Source organism: Muscardinus avellanarius (assembly GCF_963383645.1).
Source record: "Muscardinus avellanarius genome assembly, chromosome: 15".
Lineage (NCBI taxonomy): Eukaryota > Metazoa > Chordata > Mammalia > Rodentia > Gliridae > Muscardinus > Muscardinus avellanarius.
In genome coordinates, this window is record NC_137801.1 from 84608619 (window position 1) to 84631036 (window position 22418).

The window sequence follows — 22418 nt, forward strand, 5'->3', positions numbered from 1 at the left end:
ACCAGCGCTTCCCCCCGGGGTTGATGGTGACCAGGAAATTCAGGTCTGCCCTTCACATCCTACAGAGAGTCCCCACTAACACTGATTTATCTTCTAGAGAAGAGCCCCCCCCCACCATAAACAAGAACACAGTCATGAATTGTCTAGAAACTGGGGCTGTAAAATATTGGGGGTGGAGTCGGGCATGGCGGCGCACGCTTGTCATCTCAGCATTCGGGAGGCTGAGACCTGGAGGATCGCGGTTCGCGGACAGCCTCAGCTACTTAGTGAGGCCCTCTGCGACTCAGTGAGACCCGGTTTCAAAATAAAGAATAAAAAATAGGGCAGGGGGTGTAGCTCGGAGGTTGAATGCCCCTGGGTTCCATCCCCAGACCCACAAAAAAAAAAATATATTGGGGGTGGAAATTTAGGGAGCAAGGTGTTAAAAGTTGTGGTCTGTGCAGTGTTGGAAGAAACCTTGGGAAGATATTCATTATAACACTGAAATTAAAGCTAAGTGAACGCTAAGAAAATATGGCGCATGTTTGTGGATGAAAGGCCCCATGGCCCAAGCAAAGACCCCAGCTATTACCAGAGCGGAATCTCGACAAGAACGGCCTCTGGGTCCCTGAGGATCAGTTCCTTCTCCAAGGGCCCCGGGAGCAGAAATAACTTTCCGTTTCCTTCATAGATGGTCATCCTTGCTGATGACTACTGCAACTACTGCCAAGACATTTTACAAAACGTGAGGAACCAAGAGCTTGAAAAGGTAGGTTTTTCTCTGTCAGTCGCCAGCTCTTGCGGCTGATTATGATCATTAAAGCCGGCGGACGCCTCCAGGGGGTCCAGCGGTGATCCGTCGTGCGGAAGCACTCGCCACGCGGTTGCTGGGTCGTTCCTGAGTTCTCGAAGGTGGCGTTGATCTTCAGTCCAAGCATCTGAAAATCCTCCAAGGTGATAATATTGGCGCCTTTCTGCTTTGAGTACAAATTCAGCCTTTTCTCTTCTACCCCAATTCCAGTAAGTTTGAATAAAGTATGGGTAATTATACTCATCCTGGAATTTTTAATAATGCCAAAGAGCCATCTTATGGGTATGTGCCGACTGAAAAAGAGGCAGGACTCTGAAGCAGGTCGTCTCATGTATTCTAGAGCTGGCTGCGTAGCACTGGGGGGTGGTTCAGTGATGGAATGTATGTGTAGCATGTGTGAGGCCCTGGGTTCCGTTCACACACACACACACACACACACACACACACGCATGCACGCATGCATGCACACACAGAAAGGAGAAGGAGGAGGAGGAAGAAGAGGAGGGGGAGGAGGAAAAGGAAGAAAAGAATTAGAGAAGGAAGAAGAAGGAGGAGGAGGAGGAGGAGGAGGAGAAGGGGAGAAGGAGGAGGAGGAGGAGAGCTGTAATAAAGCATGAATAAATCTGGCATGGTGGCGCACACTTCTAATCCCAGCATTTTAGAAGGCTGAGATAGGAGGATCGCGGTTGGTGGACAGCCTCAGCTACTTAGGCCCCTTTTAACTCAGTGAGACCCTATTTAAAAATAAAGAATAAAAAATAGGGCTGGGGGTGTTGCTCAGAGGTAGAATGCCCCCAGGTTCCATCCTCAGTACTGCAAAAAAAAAAAAAACATGAATAAATTTTTTCCTATTCTAAATTTCATCTTCTGCAGTATAAAATAGTTTGTCTAATACATTAAAAAGGAAGAAAAAAAAAGATGGCTGGATGTAGGCGTTCTCTTCCAAGGATGAAGGACACATCAGGGTGGTCCTGATGTATCCATTCGGTATTATAGCCACCCACCCACCCTAAGTATCTGACATATTTCTTCCTTCTTCCTCACTCAGTCACTCACTTGGTATTTACATACACCCTGGAACTAGGAAGATAAGACTTGGTAAACTTACAGTCTTGTAATACATGGAGCAATATTAACCGATAACCATGGCAAGTCCTAGGGTAGCTGTTTATTAATCAGCTTTTCCTTACGAGGCTAGTCTGCTTCTGTTACTGTAACACAATACCTGATGTAATCAGCTTAAAAAGAAGGAGAGTTGCCGGGCGTGGTGGCGCACGCTTGTAATCCCCGCGTTTGGGAGGCAGAGACAGGAGGATCGCGCAGGTTCGAAGCCAGCCACGCGCGCTGGCTTAGGAGACCCTGTTTCCAAATAAAAAAAATGTAAAAAATAGGTCTGGGAGTGTAGCCCGGAGATAGAAGGGCTTCCAGGAACCCCAGTACCACCAAAAAAAAAAAAAAAAAAAAGAAGAAGAGTTATTTGGGCTCACGGAGGGAGGGAACGTGGACAAGTCGCTTTGCACTAGAATGGACTTGGGAGACTCCCAAAGAATTCTGACTTATTGAGAGACAGCAGGGGGCGCAGCAGCAGAGGCCTGGCCATATTAGAGCAGGCAGTTTAGTGACAGTGTTACGTGAGAAGAGGGTCAATCTGGGGCAGCAAGGGTGATTCAGAGAGAGGGGAACAGATTAGAGATCTGCCTCTGGGGTAGGCACAGTAGGGTGTGATGATTTTGGACCAGGGTGACAAAAGGAGTTAGTAGAAATGAGTTGATGGTTGTGTCTCCACTGAGACCCACCACTCCTATGAGGCCAAGCCCCAAGCCACCAGTGTGGGAGTAAAAGATTATTGTGCTTTATGCAGGGTTTTCTATGGGTCTCTTTGGGGAAGCGTCTCTAGCTTCAGTGCTCCCGGTTACAGGGTTTCTAATCGGGGCCCAGCACCGTGAGCTCAAGGGCTGACGCTCCGTGCCTCGACGGCCCACACGTGGGAATGCGCCTTGCCTGGAGTCCCTGGGGATCCCGGTGGTGCCTCGGAATGACTGAGCCTAAGGAAATCCCAAGAAGGCAAGCGTCTCCGTTAGCTGGGATCTCAAATTGGCCACCCGGTCCAAGAGTGGAATCCAGAAAGTGAACATGGAGGGAAACGAGAAATGGAAGGGAGTTCCTTTTTGGTTCCCTGGTGAAACCGTCCACTGAGGCCTTTAGAGGATGTCCAACTTGAGATCCCAGGGGCCTCTGTCATGGAGCACTGTTACACCTCTTTCTGTGCTGAAAAATGATCGAGGTGGTCAGCCGGTCAGCCAGTGAACATCTATCCTCAAATAAATAAATATGGTTGTACCCAGAGTCATTCTACCGTCAAGCTACACCCCCAGCCCAGTTGATTGATTGATAGATTGATTGATTGATTGATTGAAATAGAGTCTTAGTGAGTTGCTGACGCTGGCCAAATACCCGCAATCTTCTTGTCTCAGCCTCCCAAACACAAGGATTACAGCTGGACTCCACTGGGTCTGGTATATTCTCAACCCTTTTTTTTTTTTTTTTTCTTTTTGTGGTACTGGTGATTGACTCCAGGGGCATTCCACCTCTAAGCTATACCTCCAGCCCTTTTAATTTTTTTGTTTTGAAACAGAGTCTCTCTACGTTGCTAAGGCTATCCTCAAACCTGCAATCCTCCTGTCTCAGCCTCCCAAGCGGGATTATAAGCAGGCACCACCATGTCCAGTTTATTGCCAACTCTAAGGGGGGGAGGAGGGGGTCTAGGGATTGAACCCAGCAGCATTCTACCTCTGAGCTACACCCTAGCCCTTTTTATGTTTTGAGACACAATCTCACTAGGTTGCTGAGTCTCGCCATGTTGCTGAAGCTGTCTTCGAACCTGCAATCCTCCTGTCTCAGCCTCCCAAGTACTGGGATACCAGGAATGCGCCACCACACCTGGCGTATTCTCAACTGTTGACTGGTCCACACTAGGCCCGTCCTATTATAGTCAACCAGAGCCCCCTTGTGGCCAGAAGCGGCTTTGCACCCCAAAAATGTCCTCCGGAAAGTTCTATTCCACAGTACCCCACCCAAGAGCTAGGCACTCTCTGATGGGTTTCTAGGAAGAATGCTTCCAAAGTCCAGCAATTTTGGAAGGGCTGAGAGGCCAAGCTTTACATCCTGTGGGATGAACTCCATCCCATCATCCTTTGGGGCTGATGAGGTCTCTCTGGGGGACGGGTCTCAACCAGGCCCACCTGAGTTTGCGCTCTATGCCCCCGGCAGGTGGAGGACTTACTGACGTCCTACTGGAGATCCCTGCAGCAAGACATCGTCGTGCTAATGTCTCTGCCCGACGTACGCCAGCTCTTGCGGTGCTACGACATCCAGATGTACAAGGTAGGAAGGAGCCGAGCCTCTGGTCTGTCCTTTCCCGACACTGGGTTAACGCTTGGGTTAGAACCGCGGGCCCCTCTGCAGCGGCCGTGGGCTTAGAGTCCTCCGAGGAGTAGCTGGCGGAAACACGGGACCCCCCCCCCCCCAGCCTTTTGATCTTTGCCCCAAACTGGGCTTTTCTGTTGGCATTTTTTCAGGTAAAGAAACCGCTAAAGCATAGAGACCTGTGGTTTTAGCACCAGTGACTTGAGTCAGAGTTCTTTCTTTGGACATTTCAACCAAGGAGGCTTTATTTTTTTTTTTTTAATGTGTAATCAGGCCAGATATGGTGGCTCCCAGTAGTTGGGAGGCTGAGACAAGAGGATTGCAGACTCGAGGCCAGTCTCTGCAATTGAGCAGGGCTCTCAGCAACTCAGAGAGACCCTGTTTCGAAATAAAAAAATAAAATGGGGCTGGAGGTGTAGCTTGGAGGTAGAATGCCTCTGGGTTCAGCTTCCAGTACCAAGAAAATAAATAAATAAAACAAATAATCACTGCCTTGGAATATACCTAAGTGCTGGGAGTTTGGGTTGGACTGGGTTTGGTCTCTTAGCCCTAAAGTAATTATTATATTTTGAGAGGGTTAGATATATCTCATTTCTGTGGTAAAAACATATTCTTTTTACTTTTTTTTTTGTGTGTGTGTGGTACTGGGGATGGAACTCAGGGGCAATTTACCTCTGAGCTACACTCCCAGGCCTATTTTTTATTCTTTATTTTGAAACCGGGTCTCACTGAGTTGCAGAGGGCCTCATTAAGTAGCCAAGGCTGTCCGCGAACCGCGATCCTCCTGTCTCAGCCTCCCGAATGCTGGGATGACAAGCGTGCGCCACCACGCCCAGCTTGCTCCTTACTTTTTATGTTGTTATATTTTCAGAAACAGGAGCTGGGCTTATAAGATTTTAACACAAGGTGGAAAATGAGATGCCAGCTTTAGTCCTTAAATACGTTTGGTTGGCCTCACCTAACACTGGCCAGCACCGAGCTTTTTAAGAAATTTGAGACAGGTGTTGCCGGGCGTGGTGGCGCACGCTTGTAATCCCCGCGCTTGGGAGGCGGAGACAGGAGGATCGCGCAGGTTCGATGCCAGCCGCGCTGGCTTAAGAGACCCTGTTTCCAAATAAAAAAGTATAAAATAGGTCTGGGAGTGTAGCCCAGAGGTAGAAGGGTTTCCAGGAACTCCGGTACCACCAAAAAAAAAAAATTTTTTTTGAGACAGGTGTGATGGATGGCACACACCTGTAATCCCAGCACTTGGGAGGCCGAGAGGGGAGGATTACAGGTTTGCGGCCAGCCTCATCAGTTTAAGGAGGCTCTCAGCAACTTAGCAAGACCCTGTTTCCAACTTGGAGGTAGAATGCCCTTGGGTTCCATCCCCAACACCAACAAAGAAATTATACACATATATATATATATTTTCTTTATTTGGTATTGCAGGTGGAAGCCAGGAAGCCAGAGGCTTTCTACCCCCGGGCTACACTCCCAGAACTATTTTATATTTTATTCGGAAATAGGGTCTCAGTAAAGTTGCTGAGAGCCTCACTAAGTAGCTGAGGCTAGCTTTGAACCCACACAATCCTCCTGTCTCAGCCTCCCAAGTACTGGGATTGCAAGCATGCACCATCACGCCTGGCTTTTTTTTTTTCTTTTAATTGGGGGCTGGAGCTATAGCTAAGTGGTAGAGTACTTACCCAGCGAGGCCCTGGGTTCCACCTCCAGCCCTATTATAACACACACACAGCCGGGCGTGGTGGCGCACGCTTGTAATCCCAGCACTTGGGAAGCTGAGACAGGAGGATCGTGCAGGTTCGAAGCCAGCCTCGGCTACTTAGTGAGGCTCTCAGCAACTTAGTGAGACCCTGTTTCCAAATTAAATCTAAAATAGGTCTGGGAGTGTAGCCTGGAGGTAGAAAGCCCCTGGGTTCCACCCCCAGTACCACCAAAAATTAAAAAGTTAAAAAATCACACACACACACACACACACACACACACACACACACACACACACACCAGATATCAATATTTGAAAAGAAAATTTCAAATTCTGCAGCCTGGGGTGGCGTCCCGCATAGTAAGCAGAGGCCACATCCATGGACCTGGTGGGGGCCTTCCCTGCGGCTCCCCTTGCCCCGCCCACACGTCGCGAGCTTGAGTCACTCGTAATCAGAGTCCCTGGAGCCCCTGTCACCGCGTCTGTACGCTTCCATTGCAGGGAATTGAGAAAGTCCTCCTCGGCGACTTTCTGCAAGACGTTTCCATCCAGTACCTGAAATCTGTCCGCATATTTAGTAAAAAGTTTAAGCTGTGGCTTCTTAACGCTTTAGAAGGGTTTCCACCTCTCTTGCAGATCTCCAAACTCAAAGGTAGGTTTCCACCAAAAAAAAATTAATTAATTCTGTAACCTTCCCACCAGGGCGGCGCTGTTGCACCCAGTAATCACCCCTTTGCCCCTCAAGCACAAAACCACACTAGGGGCCTGGGCTGCTCGCGGTTCTCACTTCCCACTTAGAGCTGGGGGTGGGTGCTAGCGCCCATCCTCCGACCCCTTTCTCCCCGGTCCTCCCACACACACATGGGCTTTTGGCGGGTCAGTGGCCATTAGTCAAAATAGGCAGGTGAGCCACCTCTGGCCCCGCAGCCTCCTGCTGCTCTACGCTACGAATGAGCCTCCCCCTTAGAAATTTCTCTTGTATCCGTAACGTCCGGTCCCCTCCAGGGCCACCAGGGCTTTCCTGCCCTCGTGGCCGCACACCCTCACATCGGAAATGCATGACTTCCTGGTGGTCTTCTAGACTGCTCTTCCCCTCCGCCTGGCTTCCAGGCTGATGTCTGTGAATACAAGGTGATCATCTCTACCTGGATATGTGAAATCCAAGATGCTCCCGATCTGAAACTCTCTGAGCTCCAGTGTGGCCTCAGGTGATCGCTACACTCAAAATACAGGTGCAGCTGGGCGTGGTGATGCGTCCCTGTAATCCCAGTACTTGGGAGGCTGAGATAGAAGGATCATATAAAATTGCCTCCAGCCTATGTGTATAAAAGGAACAATCCACCAAGGAGATATAATGATAGTAAATGTTTATGCCCCGAATGTGGGTGCAGCTGCATTTGTTAAACAAACCCTCTTGGACATCAGATCTCAAATAGACCCAAATACAATAATAGTGGGAGACTTCAATACAGCTCTCACACCACTGGATAGACCTTCAAGGAAAAGTAAAGACTCTTCAGAACTAATGAAAACTATAAACCAAATGGACTTAGTAGGTATATACAGAATATTTCAGCCAGAAACAAGAGAATACACATTCTTCTCAGCAGCCCATGGCGCATTCTCCAAAATAGATCACATCCTGGGACACAAAGCAAGCACCAGAAAATTCAAGAGATGTAATATAATCCCCTGCATCTTTTCAGACTATAATGGAATGAAAGTAGAAATCAACAACAGGAAACCCCAAATAAACTATTTAAATACATAGAGATTGAATGATACGCTATTGAATGAAGAGTGGGTAAGATCGGAAATTAGGAGAGAAATAAAGAAATTTCTGGAATTAAATGAAAATACAGAAACAACTTACTAAAATCTATGGGACACTTTGAAGGCAGTGTTGAGAGGAAAGTTCATAGCATTGAGTGCCCACATACGAAGAACAGAAAGTTACCAAGCAAACAACCTAATGACACAACTCAAGGACCTAGAAAGACTGCAACAGTCTAATCCCAAAGCCAGCAGAAGGCAGGAAATTATTAAAATCAGAGCAGAAATAAACGAAATAGAGGGGGAAAAAACAATTCAAAGAATCAACAAAACAAAAAGATGGTTCTTTGACAAACCCCTGGCCAACCTAATCAAAAGAAAGAATCAACTCAAATTATTAAAATCAGAAATGAAGCCGGGCGTGGTGGCGCACGCTTGTAATCCCCGCGCTTGGGAGGCTAAGACAGGAGGATTGCACAGGTTTGAAGCCAGCCTCAGCTACTTAGTGAGGCCCTCCGCAACTCAGTGAGACCCTGTTTCAAAATAAAATATAAAATAGGTCTGGGAGTATAGCCCAAATGTAGAAAAGCCCTGGGTTCCATCCCCAGTACCACATACAAAAAAAAAAAAAAATCGGAAATGAAAAAGGAGACATCATCACAGACAGAGGGGAAATTCAAAGGATTATCAGAAACTATTTTGAGAATTTATACTCCAACAGACTGGAAAATATGGAAGAACTCAATAGATTTTTAAGCACATAGAACCTACCTAAACTGAACCAAGAGGACATAGCAAGCCTAAACCAACCAATAGCAAACAAAGAAATAGAAACAGCACTCAAAATTCTGCCATCAAAGAAAAGCCCAAGTCCTGATGGGTTCCCAGCTGAATTCTACAAAACTTTCAGTGAAGAACTAATACCAATACTTCACAACTTGTTTCAGGAAATTGAAAGAGATGGAATTCTCCCTAATTCCTTCTATGAGGCCGGTATCACATTAATCCCCAAACCAAATAAAGATACTTCAAGAAGGGAAAATTACAGACCAATATCCTTAATGAACATAGATGCAAAAATTCTAAACAAAATACTTGCTATACGCATTCAAAACCATATCAAGAGAATTGTACACCGTGACCAAGTGGGTTTCATCCCAGAAAAGCAAGGCTGGTTCAACATACACAAATCAATACATGTTATTCACCACATAAATAGAACTAAGAACAAAAACCACATGATTATATCAATAGATGCTGAAAAAGCATTCAACAAAATTCAACACCCATTTATGTTAAAAAAAAAACTGCAGAAAATTGGAATAGAAGAAACATATTTCAACATCAGTAAGGCTATATAAAATAAGCCCAAAGCCAACATCATATTGAATGGAGAAAACTGCAAGAATTCCCTTTAAAATAAGGAACAAGACAAGGATGCCCACTATCACCACTCCTTTTCAATATAGTCCTTGAGACTTGCCACAGCAATAAGACAAGAGAAGGAAATAAAAGGAATTCAAATAGGAAGAGAGGAATTAAAACTATCCTTATTTGCACATTATATGATTCTTTATTTAGAAGATCCAATGAACTCAACCAAAAGACTTCTGGAGCTGATTTACCAATTCAGCAAAGTTGCAGGATACAAAATCAACCTAAAGAAATCAGTTGCTTTTCTATATGCCAACAATGAATCCAAAATGAAAGAAAGAAAACTATCCCATTTACTTTAACCTCTAAGCCAATAAAATACCTAGGAATAAACCTAACCAAAGATGTAAAAGACCTCTACAGAGAAAACTATAAAACATTAAAGAAAGAAACTGAAGAAGAACTTGGAAGATGGAAAGATCTCCCTTGCTCATGAATAGTCAGAATAAATATCATCAAAATAGCCATTCTGCCAAAAGTGATGTATAGATTCAATGCAATTCCCATTAAAATCCCAACAACATTTCTCATAGACCTGGAAAAATCAGTTATGAATTTTGTATGGAGAAAGAAAAGATCCAGAATAGCCAAAGCAATTCTCAGCAACAAGAACCAGGCAGGAGGCATCACAATCCCGGACTTCAAATTATACTATAGAGCAATAGTAGTAAAAACAGCATGGTATTGACACAACAATAGGCAGACTGACCAGTGGAAAAGAATAGAAGATACAGAAACAAACCCACACATCTACAGTCAACTGATCTTTGACGAAGGGGCCAAACTCATACGCTGGAGAAAAGACAGCCTTTTCAACAAATGGTGCTGGGAGAACTGGCTATCCATTTGTAGAAAGTTGGATCTGAATCCTTACTTCTCACCATGCACAGGAATCAACTCGAGATGGATCAAAGACTTAGAAATTAGGCCAGAGCCGGGAGTGGTGGCGCACGCTTGTAATCCCTGCGCTTGGGAGGCTGAGACAGGAGGATCGCACGGGTTCGAAGCCAGCCTCAGATAATTAGTAAGGCTTTCAGCAACTTAGTGAGACCCTGTTTCTAAATAAAATATAAAAAAAGGTCTGGGAGTATAGCCCAAAGGTAGAAAGCCTCTGGGTTCCACCCCCAGTACCACCAAAAAAAAAAAAATTAGGACAGAGACTGTGAAGTTACTAGAGAAAGGCATAGGTCTACACTCCAACATATAGGTACAGGGAGTAACTTTCTCAATAAGACTTCCAAAGCGCAGGAAATTAAAGCAAGAATTAATAAGTGGGATCTCTTCAAACTAAAAAGTTTCTTCTCATCAAAGAAACCATCAAGAACCTAAAGAGGAAGCCTACAGAATGGGAGAAGATCTTTACCAGCCACCATTCTGATAGGGGGCTAATATCCAGAATATACAAAGAACTCAAAAGCTCTACACTAGCAAAACAAACAACCCAACCAAGAAATGGGCAACTGAAATGAATAGACATTTCACAAAAGAAGAGACACAAATGGCCAATAGATACATGAAAAGATGTTCAACATCACTAGCCATCAGGGAGATGCAAATCAAAACTACGCTGAGATTCCATCTAACCCCAGTCAGAGTGGCAAGCATAAAGAAATCAAAGAACAACAATTGCTGGCGAGGATATGGGGAAAGGGGAACTCTTTTACACCGTTGGTGGGAGTGCAAAGTAGTTCAGCCACTATGGAGATCAGTATGGAGATCCCTTAGAAAACTGGGAATGGATCCACCATTTGATCCGGCTATACCACTCCTGGGTATCTTTCCAAAGGGGTTGAAATCAGAGAACTACAGTAACATATGCATACCCATGTTCATAGCAGCACAGTTTGTAATAGCCAAAATATGGAACCAACCTAGATCTCCATCAACAGATGAATGGATTGCAAAATTATGGGAAATACACACAATGGAATTCGATTCAGCTATAAAGAAGAATAAAATAATAGCATTTGCAAGAAGATGGAAGGAACTGGAGAGCATTATGTTAAGTGAGATTAGTCAAGCACAGAAAGAGAAGGGACATATGTTTTCTCTAATATGCCCAAGCTAGAGGGACTCCAGATGATGGAGGGGAAATCTCAGCAAAGCCTGAATGGAAGGATAGGAGAGGAAGAAAGCTGAGGTTGTTCAATGGAGGAGCTACATACGAATATGTGTAATAGTATAAATATAACATGGTTAACCTGGACAGTCTCTGTTGGGAGGGGGAAGGGAAATGGGGGGGAGAGGGCACGAAGCACAATCTAAATGTACACCATTTTCAATATGTTCCACTTATAAATAAAATATGGAAGAAAAAAAGATAAATACGCAAATATTCCGAAATTTTTTAAAGATCAGAAATTGGAAGCACTTCTGTTCCCAAGTAGTTCGGAAGACGGATACTCAGCCCTGTCCTGCTTCTGCCAGGTCAGCCACCTGTCCACTCACCCACCATCACGGGTCCTTCCGTGTTTCTACGAGCCTTACTTCCTTTGCAATTATTTCCGGGGGTGGGGGGTTCTTGTCTTCTCAGTGTGCTTACAGGACAGGACTATATCTAATCTTCACCCCTGCCCCTGCCCCCCAGGTGCTGGGAACCCCAGCCCAGTTTCCTCCACTTCTGAGTGTTGGGGTGATCCAGGATGGGCGCCTGCGATTGCCGGCCGTGCCGGCGACGGGGAGGGGTGCTGCGGAGAGAGAGTGACAGCGGCAGCGGGGCATCCCTGAAGGGGTCTGTGGAGGGGAACAGAAGCCCTGTTCCAGTCTTCCCCTGGCACTCCAGCGCCTGCCTCAGTTCAAGCCCTTGTTCTGTCTGTCTGTCTGTCTGTCTGTCTGTCTGTCTGTCTGTCTCTCTCTCTCTCTCTCTCCAGTAGCTTCCCATTTGGTCATCCTGCCTCCAGTCCCCCCTCTCACACCCCCAGCGATCATCCCCAGACAGCAATGTGATCACTTAATAGCCTTCCACGCCCGCTCTCTCACATCCCATGAAAGTCACTCCATTTGACCTCTGGCCATCCCTGTCCCCGTCTCTCCAGGGACCCTCATGACCCCCGGGTACTTCCAGCAACACAAGACCGGTCGTTCCCCCAAGAGGCTCTCATTCCTGTGTCTCCCTACCCCGACTGCCATTCTCCCCACCCGATTCATACGGCTAACTCCTGCCTACACGTCAGCGCCCAGATGTATTCATCACCTTTTCAGTGCTCAGCAGAGCCCTTCCTGTTGACACCTTCTTTCAAACAGGGCTCTCCCTCCTCCTCAGGACCCCTCGCTTTTTCTGTGGTAGAGCGATCCCTCTGCATATCTGGGGACCCATCCTCCAGAGAGTAAGCCCCTCCAAGGGAGAAGTGGCCCTTTATCCATCAACTCAGCAGACATCCAGCAAACGTTCATTGAGCAAACTTCGTAGACATTTCCCCGCAAATAGCCGTTAAGTTTATCAACAAAAACATTGAAGAAGAGAGCAGCCGGCTCTTGATTCCTCTTTCCGTGCTCACCTCTGATCATTTTCCAAAGAGATGAGGAAGTTGGGGTAAAAATCCTAAAATCCTTGGAGCACATGTCTTAGCACCAACTCATATAACAAAATGCCACAGACCCAGCGACTTAAAAACAACAGAGACTTAATTTCTCTCGGTTTTGAAGACTGGAAGTCTAAGATCAAGACTCTGGCAAATCAGGCATCTGGTGAGACGGCCAGCTTCCTGGCTCATAGGCACCTGTCTTTTCTCTTTGTCCTTGAAGAGGACAGAGGTAGAAGAGGTGAGGGGTCTCTCTGGCACCTCTCCTACAAAAACACTCCTCCCACCCGGAGGGTCGTACCCTTGCTCCTAATACCATCGCTGCAGGGGCGAGGACCAAGCACATCATGAAGGTGGCGCAAGCTTAGAGACCACAGCAGCCCCCTTCAGATAATCGTGTGGGGTTACATGATTATCTAGAGAGAATGGGTAGTTTAGTGATGGTCTCCCCACTAGAATCTCCTAGCCACTTGGGAATGGCTGGCAGGCGGGGGTCGCAGGTTAGACAGCTGGGGACGCAGGTTAGGCAGCTGAGCCTCCCTGCCTCTCGGGGTGTGCCCTCCCCACCAAGGAGCTGGAGTGGACAGAGCCACTGAGGGCCCTGTGTGTCGTTCTTAACAGAAGTCACCGTGTTTGTGAAAAGACTCAGAAGAAAGACATACCTTTCCAACATGGCAAAGGTAAGTTGTGGGCAACCAGGGTGGGGTGGAAGGGAGACAGTTTCCTGAAGTGCCAAGTGAAAATGGTCGGTGTACCCCAAGAGGAGGCGGACGCTGCTGTCTCCGGCCGTTCCCACCCACCAGCAGGGCAGGGAGCAGGCAGGGGGCCTTGCTGGCCACCACCTGAGGAGGCCAGGGGTCCCGAGATGCCCAACAAGAAGCCTGCATCCTCTGTGCTGGGGAAGGCTCCGATCTCCTCGGCTCCTCTGCCCTTAGACTGCTGGAGGGAGGCCTATGGGGTGCTGACCTGGGCTGGCTGTTGGCCCAGGTGCAGTGGTACCACCGCAGACCTCAGGACAGACAGACAGACAGGCTCCTTCACCCTGTGCATGGCCCTAGGGTCTGGCGTGCCCCCGCTGCCAGATTCTTCCGCTCTGATCTGGTCATCCAAGGTAATGATGTCGCTCCAGCCTTAGAGAATGGTCACGAAGGGTCAAAGAAAGACTGCACGGCCGGCCCTCCATATCCACGGGTACCGCACCCACAGGTTCAACCAACTGCAAATCAAAAGTATTCCAAAGCCTACAGCCGTCATGTCTGTAATGGGCATGTACAGATGTTCTTTCTTGTCATTACTGCCTAAACAATTCATTATAACAGCTATTTGCATAATATCAGCATAGTATCGGGTATTACAAGTCATCTAGACATGATTTAATGTATATGGGAAGCCAGGCATGGTGGTGCACACCTGCAATCCCAGTACTTGGGAGGCTGAGGCAGGAGGATCACAGGTTCGAGACCAATCTCAGCAATGTAGTGAGGTTCTCAGCAACCTAGCAAGGCCCTGTTTCAAAAACAAAAACTAGAAAGGACTGGGGGTGGGGGGGTGTAGCTTGGAAGTGTAATGACCCTAAGTTCAATCTCTAGTACCAAAAGGAAAAGTATATGGGAGCCAGGCAAGGTGCCAGATGCCTGTGATCTTCATACTTGGGGGAGGCTGACAGGAGGATCTCAGGTTTGAGGCCAGCCTCAGAAATTTAGTGAGACCATGTTTCAAAATAAAAAATAAAATAGGATTGGGGTGTAGCTCAGAGGTAGAAAGTCCCGGGGTTAGTTCCCCAATATCAAAGCTTAAAAATAAATAAATAAATAAATAAATAAATAAATAAATAAATAAATAAATAGGCCAGGCGTGGTGGCGCATGCTTGTAATCCCAGCATTTGGGAGGCAGAGACCAGAGGATTGCAGCTTGCTGACAGTCTCAGCTACTTAGCGAGGCCCTTGGCAATTCAGTGAGACCCTGTTTCAAAAAAAAAAAATACTAAAAAATAGGGCTGGGGTGTGGCTTGAAGGTATAATGCCCCTGGGTTCCATCCCCAGTACTACAAAAAATTTTTTAAAATTAAAAATAAATAAAAAGGGCTGGGGGTGTAGCTCAGAGGTAGAACTCCCCTGGGCTCAATCCAAGGGGGGGGGGGAGAAGGAGGAATTGTGTGTAGGTTTTATGCAAACACTACAATACTATACCATTTCTGGACCTGAGCATCTATACCTAAGCATAGATCTTGGTATCCTTGGGGGTGCTGGACCAGTCCCCCGTGGATACAGAGGGATGGCTGCATAAGCCAGCACCTGACACTCAGACATTCAGGCTACTCACGAGTCTGTTCTGAAATGCTCTGAGCCGCAGTCAGGATGGAGCTGGGGACTGTCACTCTGTTCCCCGCCAGCCTCTGTTCAAGAGGAGCTCAGTGGGCCTTGCACTGAGCTGTCCCGACCTTTCCAGCCCAAAGCTCTCCCTAGACCCCGAGTTGGCCAAGGTCATCGCCCATCTAGGTCCTCGGGGATGCCCTGTTCTGTGGCGCTTTCACACTCAAGACTGAGTCAGTCTGGCAATGACTCCGCCCCCAAGTTCTGCATCTCGCCCCAACAAGTGTGGCACACTTGGGTTCTAGGGCCAGCCCTGCTCTGAACCTTATCTTTACTCTTATGACCCTTTGGGGACATTTACTTAACACCCCAGTGCCCTGTTTCCTCTTATGTAACATAGTCACGCTGGGAGAGAGACCAATGCCCAACCTGCACCGTTTCTAAATGTATGGCGCTAGATTGCCCTCGCAAGACAGCACAGGAAATCAGCTCCCGGAAGCTAAATTAATTGTTCCAGCTCCCAACAGGGAGGACAGTGACAGGTGCTGAAGCCCCGCAGCCACCTCGCAGCAGCAGAGACAAGGCTCTGTCCGCACCTTCAATCACCTGCTATTTCCCCGTCAATAGTAACTGGAGAGGAGGAGAGAAAGGGGACCAGAGAATAAGACACAGAAAGAGGGAAAGGACGGTGTTCCGAGAGCCCTGAGTGCACCTGCCCAGGAGGAAAAGCCTTCTAAGTGTGGCTTCCCGAGGCTGGGCTAGGGATGTGTGACATTTGAACCTCCCTGGTGTCGATGTGTGACATTTGAACCTCCCTGGTGTCACGTAAGATGCAAGCGTGGACGGCTAATATGCAAACCCCACGTGTCTTTCTCAACAACAGAATCCCCCATAAGGTCGAGAGGGAGAGTGGGCAAGAGTCAGGTGACGCGATTTTCTTATCCTGCTGTCCATGTTCTTTAGACCATGAGGCTGGTGTTGAAAAATAACACAAGAGTCAGCACCTTGAAGTCAGACCTAAGTGCCATCATCAAGCAAGGCGCGTTGGACATCTCCAGGAAAGCCCTGGCGAGCGACCCGAGCCACGCAGAGGAGCTGGAGAGCCACATAGAGATGCAATGTAATCTCCCCTTGCCGCTTTCTTTACGGGGGTGTGGGTCTATGTTGGGGTCGGCATGGCTATTTTAAGGAATTTCTTCACACAGGTAGAATGCTATTTACTCTTGGCGGTCCTAGCACATGCCTTCCTGCAGGGGGCGATAAAGACCCTGCAGCTCTGGCTTCCCAGACCCTTGTCAGAGGGGGCAGCAATGCTAAGACCCTTCTGCTCACTAAAAGAATGAACGGCTGAGTGTCTGATTGCCAGGGTGTCCTCCCTTAAGAAGAAGAAGAAGAAAAAAAAGCCCGATTCTGCATCTGTCTTGTTACATTCACAGTTGCAAGTGTCTCTTCCATCTAGTCTGAACTGGACTGACATAATTCCATCCCTAGGCAAATTCTGCTGTCACTGACCCTGCTAGCCACTATGAGCAGCTTCAAGCTTTGTTAGTAACAATGAGCTGTTTGACAACGGGGCTCCTGACCATATTGCACTGCTTTGTAAAAGTGACATGAAGCCTGTGGACGTTCTTGCTATTTGCTATCTGGTCATTTTAATTATTTTTCAAAAAGAAAAGAAAACCTGCAAAGCCGGGTGTGGTGGTGCACGCTTGTAATCCCAGCATTTGGGAGGCTGAGACAGGAGGATCCAGATTCGCGGACAGCCTCAGCTACTTAGTGGGGCCCTTTGCAACTCAGTGAGACCTTTTTTCAAAATAAAGAATAAAAAATAGGGCTGGAGGTGGAGATTGGAGGTCGAATGGGGCTCCATCCCCATACCGCAAAAAACAAACAAAAAACTGCAATCTGCCTTCTATAAAGAGTTCCGATGGCTGGCTGACATGTAATTCTGCTCTATCCCAGAAGTGGGTGGGTGTCATGAGAGAAGGAGCTTTTAGATTTAGGGAGGTCCTGGGAACTATTGTGAGGGACTGCAGAACAGCTCTGCCCCGCCTTCCCCTAGATTATGGGTCAAGGACCAATCTCTAGGCTTGAGTGACGGTTGTCAGGAGGATGTGGTGGGTTCCAGGCTCCCCTGTCTGTGCCCTTCCAAACACTCCCTGCCCAGGATGCCCCGCAAGATCCAGTAGCTTCTCCTTCCATGGCATAACCCAGCCCAGCACACTCAGCTGGGTATAAAATTGCCTGCCCTGCTGCAGTTGCTCCTTCTGGTGCCTTCTGCGTCTGGTTCAATTTGGGCCCCTCAGCATGGTGCTGGCACACAGTAGAACTTCAGTATTTTATAACCAGAAAAACACCTGGATTCAACAACACATAAAAGCACCACCTATATATTATCTCATCTCAGCCAGGCATGGTGGTGCACACATGTAATCCCAGTATTTGGGAGGCTGAGATAGAAGGATCACAGGTTCACAGCCAGCCTCAGCTACTTAGTGAGGCCTTCCTCAACTTAGACCCTATTTCAAAATTTAAAAATAAAATAGGGCTGGGGGTGTGAATCAGAGGTAGAGTGACCCTAGGTTGAGTCCCCAATACTGAAAAAAGAAAAAATATTGTCTCATCCTCTTTCTTTGACCTGTGTAAAGTTGCACCAGTTATTAAAGCATCGAATGCATTTATACTTGTTGCCAAATAGCCTCTGTCCCACCACCCTGTCCTTTGATAGTACCTCCGTTATCTCCTGCCCTCTTGCCCTGGCTGTCCCAAATCTCAGGTCCTCCCCGAGGGCATCCCCCTGCCCTCCATCTTAGCAACAAGAATTGATGCCAACCCAGCAGGCTTTTGAGCTCTGAATGGCAGTTATGATTAGTAGGAGCCCAGACAGTCCCCGCCCATAACACTGACTCCCCAGAAATCCCAGTGATCACCTGCTCCTATCCCCAGCCTAAATCCAGAGAGCCCCAGTAGGGCTGGAGACACCCCCAAATACCTGATAGACTACCCAATGGCCTGCCTGGGGCTTCTGTTCTACCATGAGCATCCTTATGTGTCCAAAAAGGGTGCAGAATTCAGTCAGAAGGTACAGAACTGAGAGCCACTGCTGGTACCAAGCAGGCACGTACTTCTCGGGGCCAGGGGCACCTGGACCAAGCTCTGCTCAGGCCATAGCAACCTTTTCTGAACTCTGCTCAACCAGGCAGCTGCACTCGGAATGGTGAGAAGCCAAAGGCAAAGTCTGTGCTATTTCCCTGAGTGTCCCCCGTGCAGGCAGGGGGCCCGAGCCCCGACATCACAATTGTTCCTTCTCTCGGGCTCCACCGGCTTGAGCGCGTAACCTCAGGCGAGGCGCTCGCCAGCTTTGATGTCCCCCATCACTTAAATGACATTAATAAGCCAGCCCCTTTGTAAAAATGCCAAGGCCTGGTGAGATCATGTCTGTATCGCACGGTGAGCTCATCTGAAGACAGGTCGGTGTAATTACAAAGTGGATTCACTGTTCCAAAACATTTCTTTCCATTTCCACAAGTGGCAGAGGTGTGACCCCGAACTAGACCACAGAGGTGACAAATCCAGCCTGAGAACCCATCCTTTGCATTCCGAAGGAGCGCAAGGCCTCGGGATATCCCTTTGAACGATTTATTAGACACTGTCCCCCAGGCTAGCTAGGACGGCAGTGCCTACAGAGCGATTCCTCGGGGCACACTGCACAATCCTTATATTTGTTTTCTTTCTTTCTTTCTTTCTTTCTTTCTTTCTTTCTTTCTTTCCTTCTTTCTTTCTTTCTTTCTTTTTTTTTTTTTTTGTAGGTTTAAGCTGTTTAATTTCTTTGCTGGGAACATCAACAGATCTCAGTGTATTTCTGAATTGTCTGTCTTCCAATCTCCAAGCATTTGTCTTCCAGGTACAAAACTGAGAATTTTTTTTTCTTTCTACAGGAAAGAAGTGGGTGTGAGTTGCTTATTCTGGCTCAATTATAGCCCCAGTGCCCATTACCTGACTACCTAGCTCCAAACTAGATGACCACAGAGGTGACAAATCCAGCCCTGGGACTCACCCTTTGTGTTCCTAATGAGTGTGCGGCCTTGGGGATCTCTTTGAAGTGCTGTTCATACCTGGGGGTATGAGAAAGAGGCTCTCAGGTCACCAGTCAGGAGTGTGCCAAGGGCTGGCATGGCTGATAGGGCAGGGAAGTGTCCGCTCTTTTCTTTGACAAAGTAGAGAGTTGGGGTGGGTGGCATATCACACTCGTGTGTATGTGTGTGTAGGAGTGAGCTTACGTGTTTAGGTGAGTGTGCATGTGGGGATGGGTGTGTGTGTGTGTGTGTGTATGTGTGTGTGTGTGAGGGGATGTTGGAGAACATGAGTATCTGTATATGCACGTGTTTGAGGGGTGTGGATGTGTGTGTATGAATGTATATGAGGGAGTGAGCATCTGTGGGTATGTGTGAGCCAGAGGGAGACAGAGAGAGGAAGGAAGGAAGGAAGGAAGGAAGGAAGGAAGGAAGGAAGGAAGGAAGGAAGGAAGGAAGGAAGGAAAGAAGGAAGGAGATAGTTTGTCCTCCGAGTAGTACTGCTGTGGAGAAAGAGGAAGGGAGGGTTTGTTTGTTTGTGTGGGGAGAAGAGGAGTTTACCTGGGTGTTTTGAAGAACATGTTCCAATAAAGTGTCTAGCTTGATTATAAAAACTCAGAGATGGAGCACACTTATAATCCCAGTGCTTGGGAGGCTGAGACAGGAGGATCGCACAGGTTCAAAGCCAGCCTCAGCTACTTAGTGAGGCTCTCAGCAACTTAGTGAAACCCTGTTTCCAAATAAAGTATAAAATAGGTCTGGGAGTATAGCCCGGCGGTAGAAAAGCCCCTGGGTTCCACCCCAGTGCCACAAAAATTAAAAAAAAAATTGAAAACTCAGAGATGGCCTGAGGTGGTAGAGCCCTTGCCTAGCACGTGTGAGGCCCTGGGTTTGATTCTCAGCACTGCAAACACAGGCACAGAAATTGTCCCAGATGGCTTGGTTGTGGAGGTGGGTGGTTGGTCCTACTCGCCAGTAAGTCTCTTGTGAGTCACTTCAGTGAGGTCCTGGGTCTGCTTTGCGTCACCATCTGCACAGGCGGTATGCCTGGCAGAGCTGCCATGAGTGAAGCCACAGCACCTTGCTCCAGTGGAGCCTGCAGTGAGGCTGGGGGCTCAGGGCTAGGGCTTCAAACGTAGGTGCAAACACATGGCCCAAGGAACCCCATTTCCTGCGACATCATGGCTGAGGGGACAGAGAAACCTTAAAAGGAAGGAGGACTTTAAACTGGAGTGAGAAGCAGGATGGAAGCCAGCTAGGATGTAAAGCACTTAATAGAGTTGTGCCGTGGTTCATTTCTTTGATGCACTCTGAAGATCACGTGATGTTCTGGGTTCTGTAATTCTTTTTTTTGGAGGGGGTGGTACTGAGGATGGAACCCAGGGGCTTTCTACCTCCATGCTACACCTCCAGTCATATTTTTAATATTTTATTTGGAAACAAAATCTAAGTTGCTGAGAGCCTCACTAAGCTGCTGAGGCTGGCTTCAAACCTTCAATCCTCCTGTCTCAGCCTCCCAAGCACTAGGATTACAAGCGTGCACCACCACGCCCGGCTCTGGGTTCTATAATTCTTTTTTTTTTTTTTTTTTCTTTTGCGGGTCTGGGGATGGAACCCAGGGGCATTCTACCACTGAGCTACAACCCCTGCCCTATTTTTTATTCTTTATTTTGAAACCAGGTCTCACTGAGTTGTAAAGGGCCTCACTAAGTAGCTGAGGCTATCCACGAACCGCGATCCTCCGATCTCAGCCTCCCGAATGCTGGGATTATAAGCGTACGCCATCATGCCCGGCGGGTTCTATAATTCTAAAAAGAGATCACTGACTATGAGATCTTATGATGGACATTTCTCTTGTTCCTTTTTCCGGGAATAGTTGACTCTCGAGGTGTGTGTGTGTGTGTGTGTGTGTGTGTGTGTGTGTGTGTGTGTGTATTTTACTAGGGATTGAACTCAGAGCCATTCTACCTCTGAGTTACATCCCCAGCCCCATTTTATTTTATTTTATTTTTTTAATTTGAAAACAGGGTCTCTCTTGGTTACTGAGCATTTGCCAAGTTGCTGAGGCTGCCTTTGAACCTTTGACCCTCCTATCTCAGCCTCCCAAGTACTGGGATTACAGGCATGCACCACCACACCTGACTCTCACCGTTAATATCTTAATCATCTACATGAAGCTTTTCCTTAGAATTTAGAATGCCTGGCAAAGGGGGGGAAAAGCAATAGCAAGCTTGCAGAGGACAAGTTAAGCCGTTGGGGAACTTAACAGGAAGCTCAGGATTAAAATTAGACAAGAGGGATGCAGGACATTGAGGAGAGACAAGACATGAACAGAGGTGTACGCCTGAGGAACTCTTCCCCCATTTAGGGAGGAAGGAACACACAACCGCAGTGCAGAGCCAAGGTCCTGGGGGCCTGGGGGCCTGGGGGCCTGGGGAAGATGTGGGCATTTCCCTCTGGCCATGTGGCTCCATCCCCCACCAGGCCCTGTCACCATCCCCGACCTCTCAGTCAGGAAGAAAGGGCGAGCTGAGCGTGGTGGGCACACTTGTAATCCCAGTACTTGGGAGGCTGAGACAGGAGGATCCAGGTTCATGGGCAGCCTCGGCTACTTAGTGAGGCGCTCCACAACTCAGTGAGACCCTGTTTCAAAATCAAGAATAAAAAATTGGGCTAGGGGAGTAGCTCAGAGGTAGAATGCCCCTGGGTTCCATCCCCAGGACCACCACTAAGGCAGAAAGGGCAGAACTAATAGCTGAGTCCCAAGAAACTGCAGGGGACTTTGGGGTCCTCAATTTACAAGAAGTGAACCAGAAACTCCTCAGAAAGGAGCTAGGAAGCCATTTCCTACTCTCGGGAGGTGCCTGCTTCCAGTCTCTGCTTCTTGAAAATAATCATTCCAGATTCAGTACTGTGTTTATTCTTCTTCCTCCTTGTTGGTCTTAGGCAAAGCTCATTTCTAGCAGCAATGATACGTCCAGAGTCACTCTGCTCCTGGGACGTTTGCCCGCTTGATAGCTGAAGGCTCGTCCCTCGTCACGGGTAGCGGCTTTCAGCGATCTGTTCCTTATTTTCAGCACTCACATAGTCTCCAGCTTTAGCCAAGACGAACCCACTGAAATTGTGAGAACCAATCCTGCTTCCAAGCAGCCCGACAGGCTCAGCCTACGTTGTAAACCAAGTGACAGGTTCCCCAAGTCTCCACCATCGCCTCCGCAGCCTTCCCCCATTGAGGCAGATGGGGAGAGTGGTGTTCTTGCAAGGGCATGCCTTCGGAGAGCTTGTTTTTGTGAAAGAGCTTAACTGATTAAAATAAAATAACAGAGAGAACTGTCAATAAAACACTCAGACTGCTAAAAGCCTTGGGCTTGTCAGAGGTGACT

The 22418-nt window shown here is 47.7% G+C and overlaps 1 protein-coding gene across 1 annotated transcript in view; it reads left to right on the plus strand.

Moving 5' to 3' along the window:
* The window catches only part of RFX8 (regulatory factor X8), a gene marked incomplete at both ends in the record, with an annotated part of 75276 nt that overhangs the window by 41634 nt on the left and 11224 nt on the right, over nt 1-22418 (plus strand). The window contains 6 exons of the mRNA XM_080711425.1: nt 671-748; nt 4061-4174; nt 6423-6573; nt 13271-13329; nt 15926-16082; nt 18772-18866. Of these exons, the coding sequence (XP_080567551.1) occupies nt 671-748; nt 4061-4174; nt 6423-6573; nt 13271-13329; nt 15926-16082; nt 18772-18866 (654 nt within the window). The remainder of the gene's footprint in view (nt 1-670; nt 749-4060; nt 4175-6422; nt 6574-13270; nt 13330-15925; nt 16083-18771; nt 18867-22418) is intronic.